We start from the raw sequence: 27658 nt of genomic DNA, 5'->3' as shown, positions 1-27658 counted from the left end.
GCACTCGCCGCTCACCACCCGGGCACCATCACCGGGCACCATTGCCGGTCTCCAGCACCGGTCTTCATTACCGGTCTCCAGCACCGGGCTCCATCACCGGGCTCCTCCAGCACCGGGCTCCAGCACCGGGCTCCACGACCAGTCACCATCACCGGGCTCCATAACCGCGGTCTCCAGCACCGGGCTCCATCACCGGGCTCCACCACCGGGCTCCATCACCGGTCTCCATCACCGGGCTCCATCGCCGGTTACCATCACCGGACTCCAGCACCGGTATCCAAACTGGACAAAATCGAATCGATCGTTGGTTCGTTGCCGTGTCTTGCCTCTTCGCCATTTTTAGCTTTCTTTATCTTCCCTGTCGAATTTTCCCTTATTTAAACAATACCGTAACTAGACCGAGATAAGGCCGAAATAGCTTGTAATAGAATTTAAACAACCGAACACCAGTAGCGCCCAAAAGTCTCTCGTTTATTCACAAAATTCTCCAAACAAATTTGTACGTACAATTATTTCCGCGTGGAATAATTTCACGCACTTCAATAATCATACCACTTCTGACACACTTACAAAGGGCTCGAACAACTCGCATGCATCACCATCATACTCTACAGTTCAATTAAAAGCAGTTACCCAGTTCTTCACAAATAATACCAATAAAAATGCAAGTTTTTACACCCAAACTAATGCATCCATTAATCATACATATCAAAACATACAGTTATCGCGTAAACCTGTACCTCTAGTCTATATTATAAATCCTAAAAAGTCCGCCGTCGGGGTAACTCCCAAAATGGCTTATTACGGCGCCGTCGATTGACGCAGGAGGGTGAAATTTTTGCCACTCGTGGGTCGCGTCATTCAACAGGTCGTATTAAATTTTGGGCACGATGCGGCCGGGGGTGCGCCCGTGGCGCGTGCTCACGTGGTGTGCCATAGGGTTTACACTAGAATCGGCAACAGGCTATTGCTCGGGAACGGTAAGGGCTACGGGGGTGAAATTTTCGCTGTAAGTCGGACGCGTGCACTCATTTGTCGTATTAAATTTTCGAGGGGGTGGGTTCAGCAGTGTGCACGTGGTGGGGCCGCGACCGGCGCCGAGCAGAAGGCACGTGCTTTAGGCTCAGTTGTTTGCTTAAAAAACTGAGTGAAAAGCATCAGAGCCGGGAGGTCGTTGACCTTTGACAACGAAGGCCGACACAAGGCACCGCTCGCCAAGGGGATTCGCCAGTAAATACAATTAATTTGTTCTTGCAATATCTCAGCCGTTTCTGGGCCGATTTAGCTGAAACTTGGTAGTGTAGGGTATGGTAGGGTAGGGTAAAGAGGCGGTGCTGCATTAGTTTCAGCACGGAATCAGGTTGCGCCTTTTTACGACCTAAATTTCTCGTGCTCCGTCTGTTAAATAATTTGAAAGGAAAAATGTTATTTCAAAAGATGTAGTTTCCGGCTATGTGTTCTAGTTTTGATATTGTTTTTAGACGGGCACAATTCAAGTAAATTCAAGCAAGATTGTCTTATGTTATATACTTTAATTCATGCTTGTTTTGTATGAGTTAAACTTTCACAAGACAATAAATTCGGTGCTCTGTAAAATGAAATTTTGATACCTACGTCGAACACTCCGAACTCTACATAAGTCTAAAAACAATACAAGTAAAGTAATGTAGATTAGTAGTTATATGGTCGTATAAGACGATTTTAAGATAAAGTAACTTAAATTTCATAAGAGAATTGAAGATGGAAGCATACAACACGAAGACCAAGAAGGTGTTGAAAATTTTATTGCAAGAAAGGGGACTAAAAACAACAGGAACGAAAGACGACCTCATTAAAAGACTCATCTCATCACACAAGACTTCACAAATGGACATTGAACCTGAAGATAGTGCGTCACAAATTTCAACGTCTTCGTCATCAAGTTTCATTAAAATTCAGCGAGCCGTCGACACGGCGAAAAGGGCGGAGCTAGAAGCACGATCGAGCATTCTTGAAGAAAAACGGCGTCTACTCGAGGAAGAGTTACGTCTAAAATTACGACAAGAGCAATTAAACATTGAAGAAGAATTAGCAGCCATTCATGCCCGTGAAAAATATTTCGCTGCGAGTGATATAATGGAAAATACTGATGAAACAACTCATTTACATCAAATTCAGGTTCCTGGCACATCTTCACAATTTGTTCACTCTGATGTTGGTCACAGCAAGACGTGCGGTGCGCAAATGTACGACATGGCAGAAACTATGTTACGACAACAACGAAGAAGTTCCCTACCGAAGACCGAAATAACGAAATTTAAGGGTGATCCCATGGAATACCCTATGTTTATCCGTTCATTTATAAGCCGTATCGAAACCCAAACTGAGAACGACGCCGAAAGACTTTATTTCTTGCTTCAAAGCGTAACAGGAAAACCACATGAAATCGTGAAAGGATATATGCACTTACAGCCAGACAGAGGCTACAAGGATGCCAGGGCGGCACTGGATCGCAAGTATGGCGACGAGCATCGCATTTCTTCTGCTTATGTTGATAAAATTCTCTCTTGGCCGCAGATGAAATCATTGGATGTTGACTGTTTGGAAGATTTTTCAATTCTAATTCGAAGCTGTAAAAATGCAATGGAATCTCTGGGCGCTCTCAGCGAGGTAAATCATCCTAGGAATCTTCAGAAAATCGTTGGCAAGTTACCATATCAGTTGCAAGAAAAATGGCGTCAGCTAGTGTTTGAAAGTTCGCAACAAAATATGAAGTCAGATTTTGGAGATATAGTTGAATTTGTGGAGCGGCAAGTGTGTATATGCAGCGACCCAGTGTTTGGAGTGAAAGAAATGATGGATGCAAAATCAAGCCACGGAAAATCGTTCAAATCAACATTTTACACTGCAACCACAAATTCAGACGTGCGATGCTACGCATGTGACGAATGTCATACAATTGAATCATGTCCTGTTCTACTTCAGATGGATATATCTGCAAGGATCGAGAAAATAAAGGAGAAACGACTTTGTTTTGCTTGTCTTCGTCCAAATCATGTATCGAAACATTGTAGAAGGCGAATGCAATGTCGTCATTGTGACAAAAGGCATCCATCTCTACTGCACGTGGAATTCAAACCCGTCACCAGACCTTCCCTTCCGCCTCACCATGACAGTGTCAGTACCGATCCAAATTCAAGTACTCCACAAAACAAATTATGTGGTGGGACCAAGGCAGTCACTTCAGGCACAGTTCTACCAGTCTTGCCGGTACAATTAAGCGTCTCAGGCAAAGCCCCTGTCAAGACATATGCATTTTTGGATAACGGCAGTCAAAGTACATTCATAACGGAAGAGTTACGAAGTCAGTTGGGTCAAACTGGAGAAGAGACGCTGCTCACTATTACCACAGTAGAACATACAGCTAGCCCGGTTAAAAGTCGACTGGTAACGGGGTTACATGTAGCTGATGTCAACGGTAACAACTCTCTTCCGTTACCACCAGTATATACGATACCAACCATTCCAGTTGGAGACCAAGATGTAGCAAGAACAAGTTTGAAGAAACAGTGGTCTTATCTAGAAATTGAAATCCCAGAAGTAAAGGCGGATAAAATTGGAATATTAATAGGATGCGACTGCCCGAAAGCAATGGAGCCATGGGAGGTAATCCACAGCCAAAACGGTGGCCCTTACGCCTTGAAAACTTGCTTGGGCTGGACGGTGGTTGGCCCCAAGGTAATGTCCGAAGTCAGTTACAATGCAGCAGACGTTAAAGTGAACACAGTACGATTGGAAACAGAAAAGTTACAAGAAATGATGATCACAATATTCAACAATGATTTCACAGATAAGACTGCTACGATGACGGGGTATGAAAACATGTCACAAGAAGATAAACTTTGGAAGGCCAAGGTAGAAGGGAGTGTGCAATTGAAGAACGGTAGTTATGAAATAGCCCTTCCGTTTAAGGCTGAAAGCGTTCGGCTTCCAAATAACAGAGCCCTAGCAGAGAGACGAGCCATAGGTCTCAAAAAGAGACTGGAAAGAGACCCAGCCCTCCACATTCGTTACACTCAATACATGAACGGGCTATTAGAAAAGGGTCACGCCGAGCCAGCGTCAATGGCATATCCTCCAGAAGAAGGCAAAATGTGGTATATTCCCCATCATTCGGTTCAGCACCCGGCTAAGCCCGAGAAAACAAGAGTGGTTTTTGACGGTTCGGCAAGGTACGGCGGAACATCCTTGAATGATCAGCTTCTACAGGGTCCAAATTTGTCAAATACTTTGATCGGTGTTCTCATCAGGTTCAGGAAGGAACGGGTCGCATTTATGGCGGATATTCAAGAAATGTTTTATCAGGTACAAGTACCATCAACCGACGTCAATTTCTACAGATTCCTATGGTGGCCAGAGGGTGATACAACAAGGGAATTGGAGGACTTTGTCATGAAAAAACACATTTTTGGCAGTGTATCGTCTCCGGGTTGTGCCAACTTCGCACTACAAAAATGTGCACAAGACAATCACACGTTCAGTCCGGATGCGGCGAAGACTATACAATATTCTTTTTATATTGATGACTGTCTGAAGTCGGTGGAAAGCATAAATAAGGCAGTGACACTGGTCCGCGAACTCAAGCAAATGTGCGCCATGGGGGGATTTAATCTCACCAAGTTCGTTAGCAATCATCGAGAAGTGACAGAATCGTTACCAGACCATGACAAAACGGAGAATATGAAAGGAGCCGAGCTGGGGTGTGACACAACGGCGGAGCGTGCACTCGGCGTTCTATGGGACTTTCAGCAAGATAGGTTCAGATTCAAGGTGAAAATCCAGTCAAAACCACTCACAAGACGTGGGATTCTTTCGGCAACAAGCTCATTTTTTGACCCATTGGGAATCGCTGCTCCCGTTTTGATGGTGCCAAAATTGATCCTTCAAGAACTATGTACATTGAATCTTGGCTGGGATGACATTATTCCCATGCCTCTGCAACAAAAATGGCTTCGGTGGCACTCCTCCCTTTGCCAGCTGGAACTCTTCAGTGTAGAGCGGTGCATGAAACCAGGAGATTTTGGTCGTGTCTTATCCACACAAATACATCACTTCGCAGATGCTAGCCAAGCTGGTTACGGCGCGGTATCATACCTCCGACAAGTGGATGATAACGGGAAAATCCACTGCTCTTTTCTCATTGGAAAGGCGCGCGTGGCGCCGCTGAAAAGTGTCACCATTCCTCGAATGGAGCTCACTGCTGCGACTTTAGCAGTGCGCCTTGACTTAGTTGTGAAAGAAGAACTCCAAACAGTTGTCGACTCGACAGTTTTCTGGACCGATAGTACAACTGTTCTTCGTTATATCAAGAACAAAACAAGTAGATTTCATATTTATGTAGCAAATCGCATTGGTTACATTCTTGAACACAGCGACGAGAACCAGTGGAAATACGTTACTTCAAAGGTGAATCCTGCTGATGAAGCCTCACGAAGCACAACGGTGGAAAAGTTTTTGAATGAGTCGATGTGGGTTCGTGGGCCAGAGTTCCTGACGCTTCCTGAAGATAAGTGGCCAGAGCAGCCATTCAAAGAACTTGAAACAGTGATGGATGGTGACCCTGAAGTAAAAATGCCAAAACTGGTGTCAGCGACGTCCACCGAAACACAGCCAACTGACAAGCTACTGCAACATTATTCCAACTGGTACCGCCTTAAAAGAGCTGTAGCTTACTATATGCGATTGAAACAAGTCTTGCGTGATCGTATCAAGAAGGAAGAGAAGCCAGAGAGCAGAAACGTCACCAATGGAGGCATAGCGAGTGACTTGTCTGTCGAAGAACTTCAAAGTGCTGAAATGTGCATTGTCAAGTACGTTCAAGCAGGATCCTTTTCAGAAGAGTTGGCCGTTCTTCATTCTCCAGAGCACAAGAAAATAACCAAGAAGAGTAACATCTACCGGCTAGATCCAGTCTGTGAGAGCGGTGTGCTACGGGTCGGTGGTCGACTAAGTCATGCTTACGCCTCAGAAGCATCACACCCAGCGATTCTGCCAGCAAGGTCTCATGTGACTGATTTGATTATCTCAGACACACATCGCAAGATCGGCCACAGTGGACGTCTCCATGTCTTGTCAGTGATTAGGGAACGGTTCTGGATTATTCGCGGAATGGCTGCGGTGCGCCGCGTGCTGTCACGTTGCGTATTCTGTCGCAGACTACACGGCCGTCCTTTAACACAGAAAATGGCTGATCTCCCGCAAGACCGCGTCACCCCGGACTTGACGCCATTCGCGGTCACTGGAGTCGACTTATTCGGACCTTTTTATGTCAAAAGAGGTAGAGCCACAGTGAAACGGTTTGGTGTCATATTTGTGTGCCAAAAAATCCGCGCTGTACATCTGGAAGTTGTACACTCCTTGACGACTCATTCCTTCATAAACGCGTTGCGTCGTTTCATGGCCAGACGAGGGGCAGTAAGGATAATCAGATGTGACAACGGCACAAATTTCGTGGGAGCCCGCCGGGAGCTGAAGGAAGAGATCCGCAACTGGAATCAGCAGCAAATAGAAGACGAACTTCTGCAGAAAGAGGTAAAATGGATTTTTAACGCACCGGGCGCCTCGCACCACGGAGGAACATGGGAACGCCTGATTCGCGAAACGAGGAAAATATTGAACTTTCTGCTGCAGCAAAAGACTTTAGAGGATGAGTGCTTATCCACCTTCATGTGTGAGGTAGAGGCGATTTTGAACGGACGCCCGCTCACACCTGTCTCAGATGACCCAAGGGACTTGGAAGCGCTCACACCTAACCATCTGCTCATCTACCGTTCGGCACAGCCATTGCCACCCGGTATCTTCTCAGAAGCCGACTCGTTTTCAAGAAAGCGATGGAAACTAGTTCAGTACCTTGCGACGGAATTCTGGCGCCGTTGGAAGAAGGAATACGTCAGTTCACTTCAAGTACGACAAAAGTGGATCCAGCCTCAGAGAAATTTGCGTGAAAATGACATGGTTCTCCTGGTAGACGCAGACTCGTCTCGCAACGAATGGAAAATGGGAAGAGTGATCAACGTGTATCCTGACGCAAAGGGCAATGTTCGTGTCGCAGAAGTGAGGACGAGCACCTCCATTCTTAGAAGGCCGATCAGCAAGCTTGTGCTCCTCTTACCAGAAGACGGCGCGAGCACGTGCTGAAACGGGGGAGGGGGTAAAGAGGCGGTGCTGCATTAGTTTCAGCACGGAATCAGGTTGCGCCTTTTTACGACCTAAATTTCTCGTGCTCCGTCTGTTAAATAATTTGAAAGGAAAAATGTTATTTCAAAAGATGTAGTTTCCGGCTATGTGTTCTAGTTTTGATATTGTTTTTAGACGGGCACAATTCAAGTAAATTCAAGCAAGATTGTCTTATGTTATATACTTTAATTCATGCTTGTTTTGTATGAGTTAAACTTTCACAAGACAATAAATTCGGTGCTCTGTAAAATGAAATTTTGATACCTACGTCGAACACTCCGAACTCTACATAGGGTAGGGTAGAGTAGGGTAGGGTAGGGTAGGGTAGGGGTAGGGGTAGGGTAGGGTAGGGTAGGGTAGGGGATTGTAGGGTAGGGGATTGTAGGGTAGGGGATTGTAGGGTAGGGTAGGGTAGGGTAGGGTAGGGTAGGGTAGAGTAGGGTAGAGTAGGGTAGGGTAGGGTAGTGTAGGGGTGGGGTAGGGTAGGGTAGGGTAGGGTAGTGTAAGGTTAGGGTAGGGTAGGGTAGGGTAGGGGATTGTAGGGTAGGGTAGGGGATTGTAGGGTAGCGTAGGGTAGCGTAGGGTAGGGTAGGGTAGAGTAGGGTAGTGTAGGGGTAGGGTAGGGTAGTGTAGGGGTAGTGTAGGGTAGTGTAGGGGTAGGGTAGGGTAGGGTAGGGTAGGGTAGGGTAGGGTAGGGGATTGTAAGGTAGGGTAGGGTAGGGTAGGGTAGGGGATTGTAGGGTAGGGTAGGGTAGGGTAGTGTAGGTTAGGGTAGGGTAGGGTAGGTAGTGTAGGGGTAGGGTAGGGTAGTTTAGGGTAGGGTAGGGTAGGGTATGGTAGGGTAGGGTAGGGTAGGGTAGGGGTAGGGTTAAGTTAAAAAAGGGCCTAACCAACAAAACACTTGAACACCCCGCACCTATCACCAACCCTTACAGTTTAATTAAAAACGGCTACCCAAATCTATCCAAATAATACATCTAAAAATACAAGTCAATCACCCAAACCAATGCACCCGTAACATAACATAAATCAAAACATACAGTTATCGCGTAAACCTGTACCTCTAGTAATGAATGACATAAAGTTAACCCCCAGGAAAAAAACATTACAAGTTAGCATGTATAATTGAAAGGTGTGTACAGAAAATGGGAAGAGAAGAAGCAGTTTAACCCAAGTGATGTTACGACAAGTTAACGTAAGTGGCATTTATTATGTTGGTGCACACTGGTTTAAACCGGGGTGGCTTAAATTAGTTTATGCCAGCCGGTTTAATCCATGGATTAAACCGGTTTAAACCGGCTGCTGGCATAAATTTGCCAACCCTGAACTTGTCACATAATAAAGATACAGCTTTCAAAATCGTATCATTCTGTTCCGCTTGAAGAGCCGAGTCGAATGATATGCAACATTAAGCATTTCGACCATTCTTAAAACTTAAGTTATACTTAACCCTATTCCGGGCGGGCTCTGAACGGTTCGATTCTGGGCGGGGGGGGGGGGGGGCCTTTTCGGCCCTCCTTCAGATCTCAAAAACTACATATCGGACCGACAAACGGCAAACAGCGTTTGATAGGTCGTTTAAAGATCTACAACTTTTATACAAAACATTTTCGGGTCAAGTCAATATCGAGGTCACCAGAGGTCATCAACGATAAAATGTTTCAGAATTAGTTACTTTATAACCTTTAAACTAATTAATAATATAGACATAAAATTAACACATTTTTTGTTGCTCTCGTCGAGGCGATGCGAAATAAGTATGCGGTGACCTTCACAGGTCAATTTGAAGTTTGACCTGAGGTCAAGGTCAGGTCATTCACCAATGAGCATGGGGTATAGCAGCATGGGGTATGGTCATGCTGCATACCAAACGACGCTCCTTGACCAGGCGAGCAGTTTGGTACCACTTACAAGTCTTAAGCACCATCATGTCGTGATTTATTGACAGAAAATGATTTATGACGTCACATGACCTCAGATGACCTTTCCCGGTGCCCCTGTCAATAATCGGCACCAGGATCATCACCGATGAGATAATCTTCCATAATACCGAAAGAATTGGGTGGTTTTGATACACGAAGCAGGAGGCGTTTCAATATTTTCCCCATAGGCTTGCAATGCAAAGGTCACGAGTCTGGCCTGACCTCAGGTCACATATATAAAAATTCTGAGATATACAAATTGTACATACTGGTACCCTTACTAAAACCTGAAGAGAAGAAATTGATCAGTCAAAAACTCTAGCTCTGGCGTGATTGCAAACTTTTCTGAGGCGGGGGTCAACAAACCGCCTCTGGTGACCTGACCTGACCTGACCCGGCAACTTTTTTTTTGTCAAAATGTGCGCAATAAATGTTTAGAAAAAGTCACCGAGTATGAACTTTCAGTCTTGCGGCGTTTGGCAATGGCACAAGAAAAACCTGAATGGGGGGGGGGGGGCCTAAAGGCCCCCGCCCGGAATAGGGTTAAGATGTGCTAACTTTTAAGTACACTTAAGCAAGCAAGCAGTGAATAAAGTGAAAAAGTGAAAAAGTGAATGAAAAAGTGAATAACACGAAACGTTGGGTGGTTTTGGTGTTTTTATCTTACATCATAAACGAATTAAGCAAGCAAACAAGTATATCATTTGACGCGCCTTTACGTGCTGAGTTCACTGGTGCTTTTCGTTTTGCTCTATCTTCATTAGATAAAAAGTTATAAGCGAAGAACTTTTGACCTGTTTTTGGCGAAATTTTTACATTCATACCCCCCAAAAACCCCCTAAATAATGACCTAGAGCAACAAAATTTGCACAGCGGTGAGAACTCCAGGAGGCCCACCTACCTACCAAATTTGGTGTTTCTAGGTGCCATAGGAGCCAATCGCAAGGGGAGGTCGCATCGACCCCCCCTCCCCCCCTGCCAGGCCGTGCTATGGAAAATGCCCTGCCAGGACGAGGGATAATGTATATAATGCCGCATTTAGCAGCTGAACAAGTGCTATTTAGAGATGGTCCTGAATTAGCTGCCTGAGGCTGGTCCCCGGCCCGGCGCGCTCACCGGCGTAGTGAAAGGGCCGGCCTCGCCAGACAGCCAACACGTCCACCAGCAGGTGCAGGGCGGCCAGCAGCGCCGACGCCAGGCCCGACAGCGCCAGCACAAACGACAGCGACCACAGGTTCTTGTTGACCGGGATGGGGCCGCCCTCCTGCGAGAAGCGGCAGAGAGCGCCGCCGGCGCCGCACTGCGCGCAGAGGAGGCGTCACCGGCAGCCGAGCGCCGACTACACCCACCGGCACCCGGCCGACACCCAGCGGCACCCGGCCGACACCCACCGACACCCACCGGCACCCGGCCGACACCCACCGGCACCCGGCCGACACCCACCGGCAGCCGAGCGCCGACTACACCCACCGGCACCCGGCCGACTACACCCACCGGCACCCGGCCGACACCCACCGGCAGCCGAGCGCCGACTATGTACAGTACACCCACCGGCACCCGGCCGACACCCACCGGCAGCCGAGCGCCGACTATGTACACCCACCGGCACCCGGCCGACTACACCCACCGGCACCCGGCCGACTACACCCACCGGCAGCCGAGCGCCGACTATGTACACCCACCGGCACCCGGCCGACTACACCCACCGGCACCCGGCCGACACCCACCGGCAGCCGAGCGCCGACTATGTACACCCACCGGCACCCGGCCGACACCCACCGGCAGCCGAGCGCCGACTATGTACACCCACCGGCAGCCGAGCGCCGACTATGTACACCCACCGGCAGCCGAGCGCCGACTATGTACACCCACCGGCACCCGGCCGACTACACCCACCGGCACCCGGCCGACTACACCCACCGGCACCCGGCCGACTACACCCACCGGCACCCGGCCGACACCCACCGGCACCCGGCCGACACCCACCGGCAGCCGAGCGCCGCCTACACGCACCGGCACCCGGCCGACACCCACCGGCACCCGGCCGACTACACCCACCGGCACCCGGCCGACACCCACCGGCACCCGGCCGACACCCACCGGCACCCGGCCGACATCCAGCGGCACCCGGCCGACACAAACGCCCAAACAAATAACACACAAAACAAACGCACAAATAAAGAAATGTCACCCCACACATAATATAGATGTATCATATTATGTATATCATATCATATTGTATTATAAGATTAATATAAGATCATATATTATAGTAAACAATATTATATTATATTACATCATTATAATATACCATACATATATTACACAAATATAACCATAATAACTCATACCGATCATATACAAGGTGGGCCAGAAAGATTTACAAACGGATTTTTTGAAATATTTCGGTCCCGAACAAAGATATCGAATTGATTTTTTGGTACAGGGACCCGCAGTTGCTACTGTATAGTCGGTCAAATATGTATCTTTCCCGGCTGGCCCTCCCCACGCTGGGCAGGTCGGTAACTTGGCTGAATCCGCCGGCCGCTGCGAGTACTACGGAGGGGAGGGGACAGGTTGTGCGGTTGCCGCGTCGGCCAATGAGCGCGGACCTGGCGAGCGGGCTGGGGCCACGGCGTGTTGACCTAATATGGTCAAAGGTTCATGCCCTGCGGGTATGGTCTGCGGCCAGCTGGCCCACTGATTGAGCCACAGCACCGGGTCGCGGAAAGGTTTCGATAGGTATCTGAATTGGAGAGTGGAGACCGTTAGCTTGAACTTGAGTGTAGTCGCTCTAGGTTTGAGATGCCGTATCACTGCACCGTTTTTGAAAAGGGGAGAATTATTCAGTTGAGTGATGAGGGTAGAACGGTTGCAGAAATCTTTAGGAGGGTTGGTTTAGGAGGTTGTTTTAGGAGGGGGCGGTTTTACGCCCCCCCCCGTCTAACTCGACTCCTGAGCGTCGTAGAGACAAGCGGTAGGCGGCGTTCGAAAGAGCGATAAAAAACGTTTTTACTTCTGATACTTTTTCTTAAATAGCTTTTGATCCAGACAAGATAAAGGATCGATTCGAACGTCATCGTTCTTAGCTTGTCAAAGCGCATCGAAAGCTATATCATGTGACCTCGAAAGGTCAAGTTGAAAATTTGACCTAAGGTCAAGGTCATGACCTGACTGAAATAGGTCATGTTGCATATCATTCGATCCGCATTGATCAGACAAACATGATAAACGTCGAACGGAGTCTCTATTTCTATTCACTCAAAAGTTATTGCAGAAAACCCCCGCTGGTGACCTCAGGTGACCTCGGATGACCTAGCGACACCTTCCAAAGGTCACCCGTGACATCTTTCGGTGGAATGACCACCAGGGACCTGCAACACCATGATCCTGAATATATTGTGTGGATCGGGTGGCATTCAGATGAAGTTGAAATTTATCCCATTGACTTATAATGGGGAGGTTGTGAGATTGACCTGACCTCAGGTCATAGATAAAAAAATCCGAGACATACATTTTGTGGATATTGTCACCCTTACTAACTCCTGAAAGTTTCATATCGATCGGTCAACAGTTGTAGCTTTGGTGCAAGTTCAAACTTTTTGTGACGTTAGGTCACTCAAACCGAACTGTTGACCTGACCTTAAGTCATATAAGGTCAAAATTCGCACACAGTATGCGCAATAGATGGAAAAACAGGTATGCAAAATTTGGTGGCGCTGCACGCCGCCGTTTTTTCGGCTATCTGCGAAAAACCTGGGGGGGGGGGCGCAAATCGCCCCCCCCCCCGGCCCGGCGCAGGTTAAGATTTTCAGTAGATATGGCTTAACGCTTTCCCGTTAATGCCAAAAAAAAAATGAAAAAAGTTTTTGCTTTATCAAAAAATAACCGGTCATAATTCGATTAAATATTTCTCTTGCGCTAATCATCATATCACCAAGCATTCAATCGTATCAAGAGCAACCATCTTAATTTTTAGGTCAGCGACCCCTGTTGAAACACCAGATAATCCTTTGATAGCTCATAGCACTCAGTCTATAATTTACACGGCGCATGAAAGCACAGCCATCATTAGACCATCGCGCTGCCCTCACATTCGTTAGATTCCTAACGCATCCGCTTGCTCGCCTCTCCCGGCCAGACCCGCCGGAGCACCCGGCGGCGAGGCCGTCCAGTGCTGGTCTGCGGTCACTCTCCAGCCGGCCGCTGTGTAGCTCCGCCCCCCGCGCGTGACGTCACAGGGCCGCCAGAGCCGCCAGGGCAGCTGGGGTGTGGGCTCAGCCAACTATCGAATCCAGACCGTAGCGCCACTTGGCGGCCGGGAAAGATACATATTTGACCGACTATACACATATATTACCAATTTAGAAATGTGCTATTATTTGCTAAGTGCTGGCCATCATTGGAGAAAGGAAATGTAGCGCAAAGTATGGAGGAATAACACATGTTTGCTCCTAGGACGTATGTTTTGTATAGGTAATTCCTCTTACCGCAACCGATATTCTTCCAAAACTACAATTGTGCTATTTTTCTGTGCCGGCTGCCTCCCCAGATCCCGTCCTTGTATCGCCTATAGCTTCCGTTCCCGCTACGTGAATGAAAGTCACGTGACTACTACACGTTTGCGCACAGTATGCGCGAGGAGGACGGTCTTGTCTTTGTCTAAAGTGGACGTCACCGGCTGCTCGGTTTTCTGGCTGACTGGTTCCGCGGTGGAAGCTGTCTCACACCGCTTACATCCCATTGTGCAGCTACACCACGTATATCTACGTTACGCTACAGTAATGTATGACACAGTTTACATGTAGTGAAAATAATGAAAAAATCGGCCTTTTCGCCTTCCACCTGTGGACACATCAGTTGAAAGAGAGTAAAAACGTGGCATTTGGTATGTCTGTCAGCAACATTTGAGAATCTTGAAGCACAAAAACGTTGTTTTTCAACTTCGATTTAGTCGCAAGCTTAAATTTGGAAACTTGATTTTTACGAGGAAAAATGAAACTTTGACCTCGTTGAGCGACCTCTATTTTTTTATATATTTCCAAAATGTTTTGTACATCTTGTTTTTATGTCAAGTGGAATGCAATGCGGGGGTGTCCCGTTAAAAATCCAAAATATTATTTTTACCCCCAGAATAAGTGCCACCCTAAATTCCTCACTTATTTTTTTGTCAACAGAAATCCCGAAAATTACTTGTTGCAACTCACAGACGTTCTGTTTTATTGATTTTATGTGACTGCACGTCAAATGTATAGTTTTGTGGCACTTATGGACAGAAACACTTGAAACCTGCTTTCAAATACTGTGCATGGTGGAATCCACTCAGATAATAGATCCATGTTCTTGGTTCATCGTCAGATCCAATGAGATCATAGATTCAGATGAAGTTTGTCATGCCAGATCCGGTGGAATCATAGATTCTAACCTGCAGTTTTCTTCCAGATCCACTGGGATCCCTGCTTATGTCTGATTAGGCGCGGTGCCGGGGCCGTCTGGGCGGGGGGCGCCGTGGGCGCCGACTCGGACTCACCAGCAGCAGCGCCCAGCCGGCGAGTCGCGCCAGCCGCTCGGGGGCGCCGCTGCACGTGGCCATCAGGCGGCCGGCTACCGAGCCCAGGAACACGGCAACGCAGGAGGTGAGCGTGCCGAGCAGACCTGCCGGCGCCGTCAGCCGCCCGTCACTGGCCGTCCACAGCCCGACACAACACACAGTCAGTCCACAGAGCCGTCAGCCGCCCGTCACTGGCCGTCCACAGCCCGACACAACACACAGTCAGTCCACAGAGCCGTCAGCCGCCCGTCACTGGCCGTCCACAGCCCGACACAACACACAGTCAGTCCACAGAGCCGTCAGCCGCCCGTCACTGGCCGTCCACAGCCCGACACAACACACAGCCGCAACAGTGCAGTCACACGCGCCAGCCGGCGCACACAGGCACACTAGTGAGCGCGCGGTGGGCGGTGGGCAGCGCCAGCGTCGTGCACTCTCACCCTCGGGGTCGTAGGCCAGCTGAGTGTCGTAGACGCGGTGCGCCGTCGGTCTGTGGTACATGTGCGAGCCAAAGAGCCGGCGGTCGATGTAGCCGGCCGCGCCGCCCGTGCAGTTGGCGAACCGACCGCCATCTGCCAGACCGCCCGGGCCCAGGTACCCCCTGAGCACAGGCGGGGGGGGGGGGGGGGGGGTATAGTCAGACCGGGCCCAGGTACCCCCCTGAGCAAGGGGGGAGGGGGAGGGGTAGAGTCAGACCGGGCCCAGGTACCCCCCCAGAGCACCGGGGGGGGGGGGTACAGTCAGACCGGGCCCAGGTACCCCCTAAGCACAGGCGGGGTAGTCAGACCACGCCCAGGCATACGAATAAACTCTCTTGAAAGTATCGCGACTCGGAGGGGAGGGCGTCACTTGTCCCAGCCGCGGTTGAGCGAAAAAATTTGAGAGCCACTGTTAGCACTGACCGAAGCTCGACACGCGGTGGCAGCCAGCGCAGCGGGGCGAGGGGAGTGGTTACGGAAGTATGGGGGAGGGGGGACGGCGGTCGCCGTGCGATAACTTGTGATAGCAGTTAAGCATGTGGTCAACGGAGGCCACCCTATTTGCGTCTAACTCGACTCCTGGGCCACGTAGCGATTACATGACAAAAAGTCAAAAGACAAAAAGTCAAAAGACAGAAAGTCAAAAGACAGAAAGTCAAAAGACAAAAACTCAAAAGACAAAGTCAAAAGACAGAAAGTCAAAAGACAGAAAGTCAAAAGACAAAAACTCAAAAGACAAAAAGTCAAATGACAAAAGTCAAAAGACAAAAAGTCAAAAGACAAAAAGTCAAATGACAAAAAGTCAAAAGACAAAAAGTCAAAAATATAAAAATCAAATGGCAAAAAGTCAAATCCGCTAAAAGCCAGCAGACAAAAAGTCAAAAAGCAGAAAGTCAAATAAGCAAAAAGATGACTTTAGACTTTTGACTTCTTGACGTTTTGACTTTAATACATTTCGACTTTCTTCCATTTGACTTTTATCCCTTTTAACTTTTTGCATTTTAATGGTGTTTGTCGAGTCGCGTCGAATGAGCTATAGGTACGTTGACCTTGAAGGGCCATTTTGAAAATTTGACCTCAGGCCCTCAGGCCAAGGTCATGACCAGACCGGAAAGGATCATGTTGCATATCAGTCGATCCGTATCGTCGAGCTGAACACAGCTGACGTGTTTTCACCGCTCTAGCACGTTTCTATCAAAAGTGATAGTAAAAAAAAACTGCTGGTGACCTTTCATGACCTGAGATGCCCTCGGGGGCACACAGGGATCACAGGTGCAAATTTCTGATTCAGTGTGTCATGTTTACTTATGAACCGATGTTTTAGAGGGTTTAGATTAGCAAGCCTTTGAACTTTTTCTGAGGTAAGGTCACTTAACGTGACCTGGTGACCTGACCTTAAACGACACAGGTCTGAAATTTTCACAGCATGTGCGGAAAAAAGTATGAACAGGTGTACAAAAAATATTCACGAATAACCTGAGGGGAGTCGTGAAAACGCTCCCCCCAGCACGGCGTGGGTTAACGAACTTCAAAGGAAGTGAATTGCAAAAACGATCTTCAACTGAAGTTATATAACTGCAAACATTTTATCAAGGTTGACAAACGCAAGACAATGCATTTCATTTACAACATCTCGAATTCTATCGTATATTTACTGTTTTTGACCTCGATTTTTTCACACCAGGATAAGCAGTCGCCGTGGGGCTCCCTTGAGCTGACCTCCGGGCCCTTCTTGGCTGTCGCCCCTCCCTGAGCGAAATCCTGCATACGTGCCTGGCTGTAGAGTAGATACACAGATAACACAATACCATATATGAAAAATTCAAACATTGCTTAGCCCCACTGACGCAAAAAATAAACAAAAAACAAAAAATGTTTTTTTTTTAATAACACGCGTTAGATCGAAAAAATCCCACTGTGAGGTGGGGCAATTTTAACATAATATGAATAACACAAAATTATGGAAAATCGATAAGCGGCACAACAATAAGACCAATGAGGGAAATTATCGTAACTAACAGAGCTATCATATGAATGGGGTTTAAAGGTACAGGGAATAAATATGTTGACGCACACTGTAAAAAATCAATTTCGCAAGTAAAAACACCCAACAACACGTCGTTGCAACTCCATTGCAGCGCGAAATCTTCCTAGCGCCTAATACGCAACGGCTTTTGTTGTACAATGAACTGATAAGTGCCTTTAATCTAAGAAATTTGCTTTTGAAACCTGTTTTTAAATATGGCAAAAAAGCTTTAGCCCGCGCCGAGCCGGTGCTCTGAGATTCCGCGCCGGGCCGGGGGGGGGGGGGGTGTCTGAACAGTCTCGGCTCCTGGGCCACGTAGCGACACGCCGTAAGCGGCAATCGAAAGAACGTCCAAAATAAGGACGAAAACACTTCGGTCATTTTTTGGGTCAGGTCAAAGGTCAGGTCAACAGAGGTCACCAAAGGTCAAACGTTGACTATTTCAACATTTTGGAAACTGCCGACGGCTATCTCGGGAACCGATAGAGCTACAGCGCCGCGGAAAAGTGCATTCGATAGCCCTTTTACAGACCTTTCTGATTAATGTTCTCAGATTTGACCTCAGGTCAACGGTTTAGCCTCCAGAGGGCAAAAACTCCAAAAATAGCCGTTTTTACGAAAACGTTTTCTTTTTCGGCAATAACTTTCGACTTAAAAGAGCCATGACATTACTTTTGCCAGCATCGTGTTCCCCTCGTCGAGACGCGTCGAATGAACTAAAATTTGACCTTGAAAGGTCAACTTGAAAATTTGACCGCAGGTCAAGGTCATGACCTGACCGGAAAAGGTCATATTGCATATCAGTCGATCCGCAACGTCGAGCCGAACACATTAAAGGCGTTTTCAGCGCTCTAGCACGCCTCTATCAGAAGTTATTAGCGAAAAACTGTTAGATTCTGTTCGTGACCTGAGATGACCTCGGGGACATAACGAGAGGTCACAGTTGCCATTTTCCGGTTCAGTGTGTCAATTTTACCAACATCTCGATGTTTGAGAGTGTCTAGAATAGCGTTCGGGCAAAACAGACGCTTTTCATTTTTCTCCCATTGACTTATAATGGAGAGGCCGCAAAATCTGGTGACACCACCTCCAGACATGATCCACCGGAAAGAAGGCGAGCGGCAGCAGAGCGCGTCCTGGAATCCCTGCCGCCCACGGACTCAACCTACTACACTGACGGTTCCACGGAGAAGGGGTTTGGAGTTGGCGGAGGGGGAGTTGTCCGCATCGAGCAAGGCCGAGGCAACGCGAGCCCCAAAGGAAGTCAAGACGACCCGCCTGTGCACCGACTCACTCTCACTGGTAACCTTCCTCAAACAGGGTACCAGAGGGCCCGCCCCAGAAACCCTTACCGAGATATGGACAGGCCTGAACCATCTCAGTCGCAGAAAAATGAACGTGCAAATCGTCTGGATCCCTGGCCACGCAGACATCGCGGGAAACGAGCAGGCAGATCAGGCTGCAAACACCGGAAGGACCCTCCCTCAAGAAACGGCCAAGATCGACCTCCCGTCGGCGAAAGTGGCCATCCGTGGTGTGTGCTGGAAGAAATGGTCTGGCACGTACCACACCACCGTGCCCCCGGAGCACACACACCGGAGAGCGACGGACGGGCGCTGCCTGAAGTATGAGAGTGAATGGGCCAGACGGGACCAGGTTCTGCTCCATCAGCTGCGAGCGAACCGCTGTCCACTGCTCCAAGCCACACTAGCCAGATGGAACAGGCCGGACACCGACGGCCTGTGTCCCGAGTGTGGCGTGCCGGAGGACACGGAACACGTGGTCTGTGAATGCCCGAAATACCAGGCGGCGCGGTCTGCGCTCCTCGGCCACACCCCGACACTGACGGTGCTACAAGAGGACCCGGACGCGGTGCTGAGGTTCTTCAGGAGGACTGGCCTCCTGCCGGAGGCCCGATGATCGGCCCGCCGGAATCGCCGGACAACAGAAGAAGAAGAAGGCCGCAAAATTGACCTGACCTTAGGTCACCGATATCAAAATTCCGAGATATAAATTTTATAGATAATATTGCTTTAATCAATCGCTGAAAAAATCAAGGCAATCGATCAATTGGTGTAGCTATGACGAGCTTTCTTATTTTTTTCTGAGATGAGGTCAGTTGGCGTGACCTGGTGACCTGACCTAAGGGGACCTGGGTCTACAATTTTCACAACATGTGCGGAAAAGATGCACGAACAGGTGTGCCAAAAACGGCGGCGCGGAGCCGTTTTGGAGGTATCTGCGAAAAACCGCAGGGGGTGTTCACTGTTCAAACACCCCCCCCCCCGGCCCGGCGCAGGTTAAGCGTGTGGTAATTTGAACATAGTCTGATCAATTCAATGAAGACAGGGATAACTCCGAAAAACAACGTTCCTAGTTTTTTGCCAATATCTTCGACCCAAAGCAGTTGCAGATAAGTGATGCTAGTTTTAGAAAATTTGTGTGTAATATCCGTCCAATGTCCGGCATTTTCGTTGATTTTCCGTCCAAAAATGTTCAAATCAGCCATTTGTCCAAATATGTCCGAAAATTGCGCAGTAATCTATGCTCAAAACTGTCATTTACGTTGTTTATTATGTAATTTTACCAGCCGAAAACTGTTTATTATGTTGAGAGCTTCACTCAGCTTTCCATTCGCCAATCAACGCTATGCACGATTACTTTCTAAAATTGCTAAAATTGCTAAAGTGTAGCAAGCCATCGTCCAATGTTGTCCAGTCTGCTGCCTTTGTTCAGCCAATTCCGAATTGGACATCGGACAAAATCTGAACTCCGAATGTCCAGGTTCCGATTGGCACCAATATAACAGATGAAATTCAACGTACGTTTTTCGACTACTAGTCATTTATTATTTTCGTTTCGAATTTTCGACCTTCGCATCGAGGCCGTTGTCAAGAAACATACAACAATCTGACAACAGCCTCGATGCGAAGGTCGAAAATTCGAAACGAAAACAATAAACGACTAGAGGCCAGAACACAGCGCACGCTTGCAAAACGCGTAGTAGCCAAAAAACGTGCGTTGAATTACAATGTCTAGTCGTAAAAGTTTGAAATCATACATAACAGATGAAGTAAGGTTGGGAGGGTTTGTATCGACCGGAAGTGATAGACGTTCTGTTAATTGAAGAGAGGCGACTTTTGCCAACTGAGCGGTGTGCAGCGTGCAGATATGGATTCTCTGCAACCGTTATTTTTGTTGTTCTGTCGATTTTTCAAATGAAGGTATGTTTAGCACTGTTCTGCCTATTTGTTTATGGATCAAACAACATCGGTGCTGGCGAGATTATCGTTTTTATAGCATGCCAAGGCAGCATGTTCAAATTACCCCACGGTGGGGCAATTTGAACACACCGTGATTTGGTGGAGAAGTGAGGCCATGCTTTTCAAGGTGTGCTCGGCTTGTCCAAAAATGAGGCTTGCATGGTGAAAGTAATTGACACTTGCGCTACTGAAGTTTTTCTTCATCCAGGACTGAGCTGGAATTTCGTACGACGGAGAAGACGTAAAAATATGTTCAAACTGCCCCAGCCTACCCTGCCCCGCTGAGCACGGGGGCACAGAGGGTACTAGTACGGTGGACGCTCCCGCACGCCATCTAGCCCTGCTGGGGCCGCGAGGTGGGCGCCACAGAGAGCATGGGAAAGCCGGCGCCGACCATCTCTGGCGGCTGTGAGAATGAGCGCGCCTCTCCGGTGAGGGACGTACCGCGGACAGCCGGGCACCGGCAGGCTGTGAGACTGAGCGCGCCTCTCCGGTGAGGGACGTACCGCGGACAGCCGGGCACCGGCAGCAGCAGCGTGATGGCCGTGTGCGCGGCCGCCAGCAGCGCCACGGCCAGCCACTGAGCCCAGCAGCAGGTCACGTCGCGCAGCCAGGCCAGCCGCCAGCCCTGCCGGCCGACAACACCAGCTCAGAACAGACAACACAACACGCCCCACAGCAGAGAGCGGGTCAGAGAACAGCACAGAGCTCCCCCCCCCCCCCCCCGTCCACGGCCGGCGGCTCTGACCTGGGTCAGCGGCTCGGCCGCGCTCAGCGCCGGTAGCTGCAGAGTGCCGATCACCAGTGAGCAGACTGCGAACCGCTGTAGCACTCCCGGCACGCGCAGGCCGCCGGCCGACCAGCCGCTCTGCGCCGAGCCCGAGTTGACCACCAGCCCGAGCAGGAAGAGCAGCGCGGCGCGGCGCACCAGACGCACCCAGATCTGACACCTGGCCGGCCACATATACACACACAGTACAGAGTACAGAGTGCGGCAGACGGCTGACACGCACACACACCCAGATCTGACACCTGGCCGGCCACACACACACACACAGTACAGAGTACGGCAGACGGCTGACACGCACACGCACACGCGCACGCACACACACACACACACACACACACACACACACCAGGGCAGCGCCGTCACACAGATACGTCTGTGCCCGACCGGTCCCAGCCCGACCGGTCTGTATCCCCCCGGTCCAGTCGGGTCTGCACCCCCCCCCCCGGTCCCGTCGGGTCTGTACCCTGCACGTACTTTGGTACGGAGCGGCGGATCTGGCTGCGCAGAGAAAACACCATGCTGGCGCCCATGATCCACATGAACCTGTGGACAGGCCGGATATGATCCACATGAACCCGCGGACAGGCCGGATATGATCCACATGAACCCGTGGACAGGTCGGATATGATCCACATGAACCCGCGGACAGGCCGGATATGATCCACATGAACCCGTGGACAGGCCGGATATGATCCACATGAACCCGTGGACAGGCCGGATATGATCCACATGAACCCGTGGACAGGCCGGATATGATCCACATGAACCCGTGGACAGGCCGGATATGATCCACATGAACCCGTGGACAGGCCGGATATGATCCACATGAACCCGCGGACAGGCCGGATATGATCCACATGAACCCGCGGACAGGCCGGATATGATCCACATGAACCCGCGGACAGGCCGGATATGATCCACATGAACCCGTGGACAGGCCGGATATGATCCACATGAACCTGTGGACAGGTCGGATATGATCCACATGAACCCGTGGACAGGCCGGATATGATCCACATGAACCTGTGGACAGGGTGGACAGAGCGTCACATTTCTAGCCAAACAAGTGACCTTGATACATTGTCAATGAAATGGCATAATAGCACCATGACAGTACTTTGGAACCAAACGCCGAGCTCTGTAATAACAGCAGCTCCAGTTCAGGTTCTCCCCATGGGCCCCGTTGTGCAGGGGCACAGCACGTAGGCGGATCGACTGCACACACATATGCTATGGTTCGGTCGGCCATGTATGCCATGCAGCTCTGTCTGAGCTCGGGAACAATGCTGCTTTCAGTATACCGAGCTGTTGTGTTTGAATATTGTAAGTTTAACCCTCGCCCGTACTGGTGCTCTGCCAGCCGCGAACGTATAAGAAGGGGGGGGGGGGGGTCCGTTGGACCTCCTTGCCCTTTGGCCTCTGATCGAGCTAGAAAAAATTAGCGTGTTGCCCGTGACGAGAGGAACAGAAAATTGAATTTTTTGGGGGGCGGGGTAATTTAGGTACCTATCTGAATGTTCAATATAATTCTACATTTCGGAACACCCCCTTGAAGCTCACAACGAGCCTCCCCTTGAAACCGTTTTCCTATATCGGAAGCGAGCCGCGATACATACCTACCAAAGTCGAGAGGGAACATAATACCCAGTGGGGCTCCCTACCCTCACCCCAACGTCTATGGCAGTGAATTTCTGCACCCATGAGCCCACAATGTTCAAGCCGTTCCTATGCCAATGTGCATGAATGCCGGCTCCATGTTTTTTGTGATGAGTGCGAGTGTGCGGGATAACTTCATGTTGTCTCTGTTTTGCACTTGTTCTCCAATAATGTTGGAATAAAAATAAAAAATAATTCACGAAGTCGGTGGGGCGCGGTGCCTGCTAAGTCTCACCAGGGGAACACCAGGTCGGCCACCGTGAGGCCGTTCCAGGGAGCGTGTCGGAAGAACCAGTACCGGCCGCCGCCGTAGTTGACAAAGATCATCACCACGATACATATGCTGGGGACGAGAGGCGAATGGCACACGGTCAGACGAGACTCCTGTTGCTGCGGCCGGCCAGGGACGTAGCCGGGGGGGGGGGGGGGCAGGGACGTAGCACGCGGGCCATGCCCCTTCCCCTGAAGGCGAAAAATAAAATAAAATTAAGCAAAAAGTAAAAATGAATAAAAACAGCTGCACCACATCCCCCAAAATTGTCGGGGGCGGTCGCAGACTTGGCGTTGGGGAGGGGGGGGGGGGAGGGCAACTTGACAAAGGGGCCCCTCCGCTCAGGGTATATAGAACAACGGGTACACCAACGACGCGGAAAGCGCCCATTTTACCTGGATGAGTTAGGTGGTAGGTGATATATTTTTTGAATATGGAAAAAATAGAGCACTCCATTCTGAAGAGTAAAGCCAAATTCATAAAGCAGTTATTTTTAAATTATATGTACCAGAAATAACATACTAACCGTAGTTTAAAACTTAGTCTTTACTTGAAAAGCGTATAGTTGATACTAAGATGGAAGGAATCTATGGAAGGCGGAAATGGCGCAGCTGTTTCATTCTTAAAATGTGTTCGCAAGCAGGATTTACGTGATACTAGCGACATCTATGAATGTAATCAGTGATGCTGATTGGCTGATCGAGTCCGTGAGCAGTATCACTAATGTACGCTAGTACAGGGTTGAGGCAATGTGCGCATGAGCAGGATCTTGTGCTCTCATGGAGGGGCTTTTGGTACCTCGGCCAGCGCCCAATGCTTTTTGGACCTGTTATGGCCTCCGCATCGAAAAACGCTAGATAGAAAGGTTGTAGAGGAAGCTTGAGGCTACCTTTCCCCACCATAATATTGGCATTTTATCTTCTAGCTTACGTATGGGGCTCGCTTGAAAAAGGTCGATTTAACATGGAAACCCTATGGGGCAGCAGTTTTTGAGCGCCCATTTGGCCTAATGCTACCAACTGTTACTGGCTACCCCTGCCTCCGCTGGCCCGAGGGCCCGGTGCTAGCTTACCCCTCACCGGACCTATTGGCTTTCTACATAACTACGCGCCGGCCAAGAGGGGGGGGGGGGGGGGGGCTAGCACGTTGCAGAAAAAACGGGCGTGTGCGCCGTATACGTTCGAATGATATACTTTTTGTTTGGGTGAGGTCAACTTAGGGTGTTGACCTCGGGTCACAGACAGGGCAGCGCCCCCAGGTCACGAATTGGTCGAGGGAGGTCATGTTGCATATCAGTCGATTCACCAGGTCTTCCTGAGTCCATTGGTGGTTTTCCCGACTCGCTAGCTCAATTTGATCAAGAGTTGTTGACGAAAAACTAATATGACCTTGATGACGTCACAAATGACGTCACGCAAGGTCAACATTGCAAAAGTGACGCATCTAACCTTGCAAGGAGTGCATCAAATCACGATTCTGTGTGCTTGAGATAGTTGGAAATCGTTCCCGGCGCCAGAATAGCAGTTTTTATTTTTCCCCATTGACTTATAAAGGTGAGGTCACGAAAATGACCTGGCCTCATATGACCTTTAGGAAAAATCCGAGATATACAAGTTGCGAGGCTCATAATGGATACTAGATCCTGCAAGTTTCATTTCCCTGTGACATCTCCTCTGGCAGTGAGGGCGTTGCGAAGTTGCGACATCTGAAGACCGTGCAGAGGTTCACTTATGACGTCATAGGTCAGTGACCTGACCTGACCTAAAAATTCGGTTGGTGTCAAAAGATCCGGCTTGAATTGAAGGTCAGGTATGCCAAGTTTTAGCTCTCTATCGCCAGCGTGTTCGGAGCTATCGCGAAAAAAAACCCTATGGGGGGCGGCACCCGCTCCCCCCCCCCCTCGGCCGGCGAGGGTTAACCCGCCCCCCACTGGGGCCGGGGTCCTGGATTTCCACGCCCTGCTGGGGGTGGGGGTGTTGGAACCCCACCCCACCCCCTTCTAACTCGGCTGCTGGGCCACGAAGTGATACGCAGAAGGCGGCGTTCGAAAGAGCGCCAAAATAATGACGAAATCACTTCGGTCACTTTTTTGTTAGGTCAAAGCTCATGTCACCAGAGGTCATTGAAGGCAAAATTTCACCAATTTTCAGGTCGAATGTCGACAATTTTCAAGAAGCCAACGCATAACTCGGGAACCAATAGAGTTACAGCGTCGCAGAAAAGCGCATTCGATAGCCCTAGCCGCCCTTTCTGAGTAATTCTCTCAGATTTGACCTAACGTCAACGGTTTTGCCTGCAGGAAGCAAAAGCTGCCAAAACAGCCGATTTTTTAAACAGTTTTTTTTTTCTGCAGTAACTTTTGATCCAAGCCTTGCACGATGTTACTTTTAAGGGCATCGTGTTCCTCTCGTCAAGACGCTTCACTTGAACTTGACTGAAAATGGTCATGTTGCATATCAGGCGATCCGTGTCGTCGAGCTGTACACATCGCTCTAGAATGGCTCTATCAAAAGTTATTTGCGAAAAAACTGTTAGATACCATTCGTGACCTGAGATGACCTCAGGGTCATAAACAGGGGTCCCGGGCACCATTTTCATGCTCAGTGTGTCTAAGTTACTTGTAATTTGGTGTTTGGGAGTGTTTATAATGGCTTCCGTCCAAAAGCGGCGCATTTCAGTTTTCTCCCATCGAAAATATATTAGCATTACCTTTCCTCGATATTGAATAAAAAAGTGCCGAAAAATGTACTGTATTGATAGAAAATATGTGATATTTCGGCCACTGGCCTTTGTCGAACATATATAATCAAGATAAACCATAGCTTCGTTTCGCCGCATCGCGTTCCAACTGCCTCTACAAAATTACGTACATCGCACACTGGGCGGATCGCCAGGTCTAGCACGACATGGGCAAAAAAATCGAACGTTGTGAATGTGCAATGAAACCTATACCAATTTGTTCAAAAATGATCATAATATGTACATTGCTGTGGTCTTTGTTTTCAAACACAATTGCTATTTCATGAAGAAAACTCAGCTTAAACACGAACTTCGGAATCGTTTGGACCGAACTTGTCCCCGCACTCTTCGACAACGTATCTTTGATCCACGAAAACAATCACAACTTGAGGAGGAATTCCACATTTATATACATCAAACGACAGCTCCGGGTCTGCAAAACACACATAACCACATGAAAATGGCGAACTCTTACTTGGTTATGATGTATTTGCACCGCAAAGATTTCAAGACGAAAATATAATTTCACATAATTGATGTCACACACAAAAAGATTTAAAAAAAAAAGTACCGCAAAGTACCGCTTCGAAAATCTCGCTACATGTCAATGAGTCATTGCACTACAAGATCCAACAGTCATTTCTTGCGACTTTTTGCGACTTTTGATGTAGCAGCCAAACATCAACCCGCGCCGGACCGGTCCTCGGCGTCAAACGCGCCGGGACGGGAGGTGTTGATTGAACACTCCCCTTCTAACTCGGCTCCTGTGCCACATAGCGACACGTAGTAAGTGGCATTCGAAGGAGCGCCCAAAGTTCCAGATAGGGTAATTAGTCATTTCTAGGTCAGGTCAAAGGTCACGTCACCAGAGTTCATCAAAGGTAAAATGTTGCATATATCAACATTTCTCGAAAAACAGGCCCCTTACCTCGGGGACCAATAGAGCTATATCTTCGCGGAAAAGTGCATTCAATTGCTCTGTTAGCACCGGCAGCTGCAGGCCGGGCCGCCCGGGACCACCGAGCGGGCCATGCGGCGGCCGGCCGACCACGTGGCGCTCGGGGCTATGCCGGCACTGAGCTGGCTCATTGTAAGCGGCCCCGTGATTGGCTGTGTGGGCTCCTGCCCTCGGGGCGCCGGTGAGGTGACCTCGGGTCGGCGCACGGGGCTCGAGGGGAGTTCGTTCTGGATGCTCGGCGGGGAAGTGCTCGCTGTGTGGGCGGAAGTGGTGCTCTGGCTGTGGTGTGGTGGTGGTGCACAATACAGCAAGTGAAATATCTTAACTGGTGTGGAGAGGAGCTGGACCAGTGGAAAAAGGGACGGGACAGTGAACAGCAGCGAGTCTTCTCAGCGTGCGAGTAGCCGATCATTTCCTTCCATCCGGGACTCATAACACGGCCTCTTCCGGGGTGTGTGAGGGAGGCGGCCACAGTGTCTCGCCATCGAGTTACTGAGCTTAAACTCGTTCCCCGGGTCTTGCCATCGAGGCTCGGGTGCGGGGTCTCCGCTCAGACAGGGGTGCGACCAGTCGGCTCCGGCTAACCTTGCCATCGAGGCGCCGGAGTATCGGTTGATCTGTCCGATTACAGTGGTCTCGCCATCGAGAGGCTGGAATCGGGCAGCGGCTGGCGTCTTCCTCACCATCCTTATCTACCCATCGCTCTCCTACAGTCCTTGTCTATCATCCGGCTAAATAAGTGTCGTTGGCGTGTGAAATACCAGAGGACACGTGGCGACATTTCTGGT

At 49.4% G+C, this 27658-nt stretch overlaps 1 protein-coding gene across 1 annotated transcript in view; it reads right to left on the bottom strand.

The window, feature by feature from the left end:
- Positions 1 to 23246, bottom strand: part of LOC122384414 (heparan-alpha-glucosaminide N-acetyltransferase-like) — a 49754-nt gene extending 26508 nt beyond the window's left edge. The window contains exons 1-7 of the mRNA XM_043371800.1: positions 23138 to 23246; positions 21721 to 21789; positions 21205 to 21406; positions 20963 to 21084; positions 15129 to 15289; positions 14668 to 14792; positions 10254 to 10437 (exon numbers count right to left, since the gene is read on the bottom strand). Of these exons, the coding sequence (XP_043227735.1) occupies positions 10254 to 10437; positions 14668 to 14792; positions 15129 to 15289; positions 20963 to 21084; positions 21205 to 21406; positions 21721 to 21789; positions 23138 to 23229 (955 nt within the window). The 5' untranslated portion in view covers positions 23230 to 23246. The remainder of the gene's footprint in view (positions 1 to 10253; positions 10438 to 14667; positions 14793 to 15128; positions 15290 to 20962; positions 21085 to 21204; positions 21407 to 21720; positions 21790 to 23137) is intronic.
- Between the last annotated feature and the right edge of the window lie 4412 nt (positions 23247 to 27658).

Source organism: Amphibalanus amphitrite, unplaced genomic scaffold, assembly GCF_019059575.1.
Source record: "Amphibalanus amphitrite isolate SeventyFive unplaced genomic scaffold, NRLGWU_Aamphi_draft 000189F_arrow, whole genome shotgun sequence".
Taxonomy (NCBI): Eukaryota; Metazoa; Arthropoda; class Thecostraca; order Balanomorpha; family Balanidae; genus Amphibalanus; species Amphibalanus amphitrite.
This window is presented reverse-complemented; position numbering and strand designations above follow the sequence as displayed.